This window comes from Salvia hispanica, unplaced genomic scaffold (assembly GCF_023119035.1).
Source record: "Salvia hispanica cultivar TCC Black 2014 unplaced genomic scaffold, UniMelb_Shisp_WGS_1.0 HiC_scaffold_1349, whole genome shotgun sequence".
Classification (NCBI taxonomy): domain Eukaryota; kingdom Viridiplantae; phylum Streptophyta; class Magnoliopsida; order Lamiales; family Lamiaceae; genus Salvia; species Salvia hispanica.
This window is the reverse complement of record NW_025951637.1, coordinates 6,407-11,968: the sequence shown is the minus strand read 5'-3', so window position 1 is coordinate 11,968 and position 5,562 is coordinate 6,407. Positions and strand designations below refer to the sequence as shown.

The 5,562-nt window shown below is 33.8% G+C and overlaps 1 protein-coding gene across 5 annotated transcripts; it reads left to right on the top strand.

The window, feature by feature from the left end:
* The first annotated feature begins 626 nt into the window (after nucleotides 1-626).
* Nucleotides 627-2,276, top strand: LOC125198287 (farnesol kinase, chloroplastic-like). 5 transcript variants are annotated; one of them, XM_048096667.1, is made up of 4 exons: nucleotides 629-1,023; nucleotides 1,374-1,441; nucleotides 1,515-1,646; nucleotides 1,998-2,050. In XM_048096667.1, the coding sequence occupies exons 1-4, from the start codon at nucleotides 757-759 to the stop codon at nucleotides 2,041-2,043; spliced, it is 513 nt and encodes a 170-aa protein (XP_047952624.1). In that variant the 5' UTR covers nucleotides 629-756; the 3' UTR covers nucleotides 2,044-2,050. The 5 variants fall into 5 exon arrangements, with proteins under 5 accessions (XP_047952623.1, XP_047952624.1, XP_047952626.1 ...); XM_048096669.1 differs by lacking the exon at nucleotides 1,998-2,050 and adding an exon at nucleotides 1,830-1,926; XM_048096668.1 differs by lacking the exon at nucleotides 1,998-2,050 and adding an exon at nucleotides 1,818-1,919.
* Nucleotides 2,277-5,562: the final 3,286 nt, after the last annotated feature.

Below are 5,562 nucleotides of genomic sequence, written 5' to 3'. Positions count from 1 at the left end.
TGGTAATTTAGTGATTTTTACAATTGGTGATTAAATTGTAACGTTACAAACATTACTATCTGATCTCACATCACAAAACTTGGTAATTTAGTGGTTTTTACAATTGGTCTTCAGATTTTATCGGTTTTAAAATTGCATTTATATCCTCGAGTATAAAATATTATTCAAAATAGCTCAAACTCGCCTTTTATATATGTATAGATAGATAGATAGATGACTCCTATTGTGTGATGACGAAAGTATTATGGATGAAATGAAGTTAAATGATATGAACCGGAGAAATCTTGTTTGCCAATATTAATTCCGCTAAGCCAAAAAGCTGCAAACTTCATCGAAGCCGTTAATTATTGTTAGACATGAGAATTTACTGTAAATTAAAATCTGTAGCAGCATATTTTGTTGAGGATGAAAATTTCAATACATTGATACTCACCCTGTATTAGCACATTTAATTATACAAAATTAATGGATAAAAACATTAGTGGAGTACTATTTTTTTGTCAACACCAGGTAGCAAAAGCTTCAGTAATCAATCCCCAATTCCCCATCTAAACCCTAATTAACAGATTTGTTTATTTTGACCGCCATTAATTCAAAGTTTGGTTGCATTAAATATTTATCAGCTCACCAATATTCCACATTTACGGCAATGGCGTCCGCGTCTCTACCCCGCTGCCCTAATAAACCACGTGGGCGGCGCAGTTTAGCATTTTATGCAGCCAACCACCCCTTCCAGCTACTCAAAACGACACCGTTATGGCACTCGCAATCGCTTTCTTCACAATCCCCCCAAATTCCACCCCCAATTTGCGTTGCCCTCTGAAGAAAGACGCCTTCAATTTCATCCACCTGCTCAAGCCAACGCCGCGCAGGAGGATCCGCCGGGAGCTGAAGTCGGTGGCGGCGATGTTTACTGACAACGTCGTTGTCAGCGACCTCATCGCCGGCGGTTTGTCGGGCGGGATTGCGCTGTCGCTGCTTAAGCTTTGGGAACAAACGGCTAAGAGAGGCATATTTGATCAGGTTTGTTGTTTCCTTCCATCATTTTGTGATAGTAAACAAATCTCTGCTTATGAATGGTAAGTCAATGTTTCAAAATTTTATGTGTATTATGCTTGAATTTGGGGATGCTTGGTGAGAAACTGCTTTCTCAAATCAATTGATGCATGATGATAGATACAAAGTTCAGCCAAATCATAGCTCTGTGAATGGTGTTGTTATTAGTGAAATTTAAGGTCCAATGAGGTTTACGGCAGAAGATTATACATAGCTCTATGAATTATGATTCGTTTGATTCCTATGTTGTCAAATCTTGAATTCAAGCGTTTGTTAGCCTCCTTCTAAACGTATACTATTTTAATTTTGTTTTGTAGAAACTAAATAGGAAGCTTGTACACATCACTCTGGGATTAGCATTCATGCTTTGCTGGCCTATGTTCAGGTAGTAGCATTATCTATTCACTGTGATAGAGGTTTTCAGTTATCTAATTGAGCTTATTGATACTATGTTGTAGTCCTGGTCGCCAGGGAGCGATTTTTGCAGCTCTCATTCCTGCTGTTAATATAATAAAGATGCTTCTCATGGGACTTGGAATATGGAAGGATGATGCAACTGTCAAGTCCATGACCAGAGATGGGGACTATAGGTATGTTTCAAATCAAATGTCATTAAACTTCAAGCATAATGGCATTCCAGTTTTCGTGGTACTTCAGTTCTCCTATTACAAAACCACATCGGTTTGATGCATGCCATTCGGAAATGTGGAAAACATAGCCTGCTTTTGAAGCTTAAATGGAAACTTTTTGATGCATAATAGATTCTTTCTTAGTTCAACATCATGATGTGTTGATGCTGCAAGAAATGGTGATTCGAGAAGAAGAGCTTCTGCGACTCCGAATAAGTTGATTTAAGACCAAATGCATGAGATACTCACAGTATTTTCCCCACTCTATGCAATGTGAAACTTCTTTAGTTCTGATGGCCATTCTCTATTCAGGGAACTCCTTAAGGGCCATTGTACTATGCTTCCACGATCACTTTAGCCAGTGCCATTTACTGAGAACATCACCTATAGCGATTGCAGCAGTTTGTAACATGTGTGCTGGTGATGGTATTCTTTTTTCTGATTCTGCACAATTTTTCCAACGTTGTTAGCAGGATTTGCTGGAATTTATATTCCCATGATAAATGCTGAAATGTAGATGAGATGACCACATTCTTCTTTTTCAGGTATGGCTGATGTTGTGGGTCGTCGTTTTGGTGGACAGAAACTTCCTACAACAAAAATAAATCAGTTAACGGGAGTATTGCAATGGCGAGTGCTGGTTTCTTGGCTTCACTGGGTAACAAACTCTCCCTCCTCGTCCTCCTTAAACTTAGTTAAAGTCTATTGCTGAGACCGAGTTATGCCTCAACAGATTCATGCTCTACTATTCATCTTTCGGTTTCATGGAAGGAAGCATGAAAACGGTTCTTGGGTTTCTGATATGTCTGCTGCTGCTGCATTAGTTGAATCACACCCTTTAAGCAGTGAGCTCGATGACAACTTGACTGTGCCAATGACCGCGGTTTTGGTTGGTAGTTTAGTTTTCTGAGTTTAAATCCTCATAGCCAGGGTGATGTAACGAACGAAGATTGACCCGGAAATGATGAAAATTGAGCAAATTCTGTTGTAGGAAGCTCTAGTGTTTGTTGTTGTAGTTGTAAGTTGAATTTGTTGAGCATGGCAATATGGCATGGTCTCATCATGTTTGTAAAATTGCAGAGTGAACATGTCCCTGTTGTAGCAGATTAACAACATAATAAATACACATAATTTGTGGAATTAAGTTTTAACTTTGTTACAAAATCAAAATTTAATAATTTTGAAGGTTATTATTATCCTATAAATATTACTACTCCATAGCATTGGTAAGTTAGTACTCTCTTGTTCTATTAAAAATGAAACATTTTTCCTTTTAGATTGTCCCATTAAAAATGAAACGTTCTTAAAATGGAAATAATTTTATCTCTACTTTTTCATCTTTCATACTTTTATCTCTTCATTTATACACAAAACAATACTATATAAAATTTCATCGATTTTCAAATGTTGCATATTTAATGGGACGGAGGGAATACGGGAATAACTTTACGCTTGATAGATAATACTTAAATTCATATAAAATAATTATAATTTTATTTACAAATTATTACTTTAACAAGTTTTTATTAATCTTAATATAGTGAGATAAATATATTTATAGGATTGTTTCATGGCTTAAAAAACAAAATAACCTAGTCTATCAAACCCCCTTATTTTTCTTATTTTAATTTTAATTTTAATTTTATCCATCATATAACAGTACATAAAACGATGCTCGTTAGTAGTATCCACTTTTATCCGTTTAATTAATCTCTTATTTTATCTTAATTTTAATTCAATGGTTATACCAAACTAGTCCTAAAAATTGAGATGCAACATTATATTAAATGTGATCATATGCAGCTGTCCAACAATTACCGTAGAGTATCACGAAATTAAAGTTTTAATTCAATAGTACCAAACTAGCCCCGAAGAGTAATAGTGAAGACACCACCATCTCCAACAAAGAGTATCACGAAATTAAGTAATTAACACGTGCTGGTATGCCAAATTTCTTGAACTCGATATAGGCTAATTATAGATCATATACAGTTAAATTCCAATTTTAAATCATGTTAAAAATCATACAATATCATGATTTAATAGTGTGAATCAGGTTCATGATGTCATCGTTTTGTTATTGGGTCGGTCAAATTTTATTTAAAAATTAACTCCTTTATGAATGGGGAAATTACAAATTACAAAGAAGGGCTCGAACTCGCACCTCATACATTGATGTCTAAGCTCCTTACCGCTAGGGCATTGATGCAAACTTATATATTGTACAAACTCAAAATTCCTCAACAAAGATTCAATACGTTTCAATACAATATCAACACAAAGTAAAATTTTAAGATTTTAATGTCAATCTAAAGATTAATACAATATCAACACACCATCAATCACTTGATTTCCGTTGAAATTCGTTGACATCTTCCCGTTAATGCTTTTTGTGATTTGTTGATATTTTTCAATGATCCAAATCATAGTTTTAAGTTTGTACAATATTTAATAGTTTTCATTTGATCACATCATGAATCTAGCTTAATACTAAAAGGGCCTAATTCCGCACTTTTATTCAAGACATCCCCACATACGACGTATAACTTTTTATAAAAATTTTGTATTAATCTTCCATTAATTATCCCTTTTCTAATTTTTAAAAATTATATCTATTTATATATTTTTCCTGTCTTACTAAGAATTTCGAGCTCCTTCCTAAATTAATTCATTATCAAATTGATATGATAATAAACGTATCCACATGATTTGTTAGTCTAGTAATTTTTGTTATTTTTACCTCATTCGATTTTGAATCTCATAGGCGGACCCATCCCAAGTATATAAGCTAAGGAACTTAAGACCTTACTAAATTCACATTTTAAATATTTTTTTCTTTTTATACTATTTGTTTAAATTTTAGTATATACTCCTCCGTCGCTATTAAATGTTCCATTTTTTTCCATCTCAGCACTATCACAATTGATTCTGATTGGCTTTTAACTCTGTCAAATTAAACATGTAATATTAAATCTATCATATTTTGCTGATTTTTGCATGTTTAATTGATGAATGAAGTGATTTAAAAAAATAAGTATGGGACCAGGCTGACACATGACTTAATCAGTCCACACTCCACACATATAAAAGTGAAAAAATCAAGAGGAATTGACCTTATAGTGATAGTTAACGACTCAAATGTCACGTCTCCTAAAACATTTCACCTGCTTATGTTTAAATATTGAAATTATCTAATTACAACCAAAAATGCACATGAATCACCAATCTCCCATCATAATTTTTCATCAATAGCCGCCAAATATTTATTTCATTAGATCTAATTAGAAGCAAACATATTTATTGTGAAAACCAGTCTTGGACGTAGCTGCAACCCATTTGTTTATTAGCCATAAATACAGTTTTAGTTTAAAAGTAAGTATGCTCCTACTTTATTATTCATAAACCTCACTCTTCTTTGTAAACGACTTACTACTATTTGCCATTTCTTCATACTCGCCGTCAGCCGCGGCAATGTTTTCCGACAACGTCGTTATCAGTAATATCATCGCCGGAGGCTTGTCGGCTGGGATTACGGGTTCCGTGCTCAAATCATTGGAAATAACTGCTACCAGAGGCGTATTTGATCAGGTTCGTGTTGGAAAACCAAAACAAAACAAATAATTACAGTATATTTACATGTTCTTTTACGAGTATAAATTTCGTACATTAGTATAGACTATAGTCGATGTTAGCTTAAATTTATGCAAATGAGATAATATTGGGAAAAAACATGGAAAAATTATCTGAAGATTATATTGTGAGTATTAAATTTAGATTTTTTTATTATTATTATGTTCAACTATTTGTAGGAGTAATTTCATGCAAAACGATAGAGAAATTGACTAACAGAAGAAATTCGAGAAATCCTAGCATCAAT

What these genes read in the sequence shown, in the direction of transcription:
- LOC125198287 (XM_048096666.1), top strand. Translation starts at nt 757, where the DNA reads ATGGCACTCGCAATCGCTTTCTTCACAATCCCCCCAAATTCCACCCCC. An exon ending in AGAGAGGCATATTTGATCAG is followed by an intron (nt 1,024 to 1,373) that starts GTTTGTTGTTTC and finishes TTTGTTTTGTAG; the next exon opens with AAACTAAATAGGAAGCTTGT. An exon ending in CTTTGCTGGCCTATGTTCAG is followed by an intron (nt 1,442 to 1,514) that starts GTAGTAGCATTA and finishes ACTATGTTGTAG; the next exon opens with TCCTGGTCGCCAGGGAGCGA.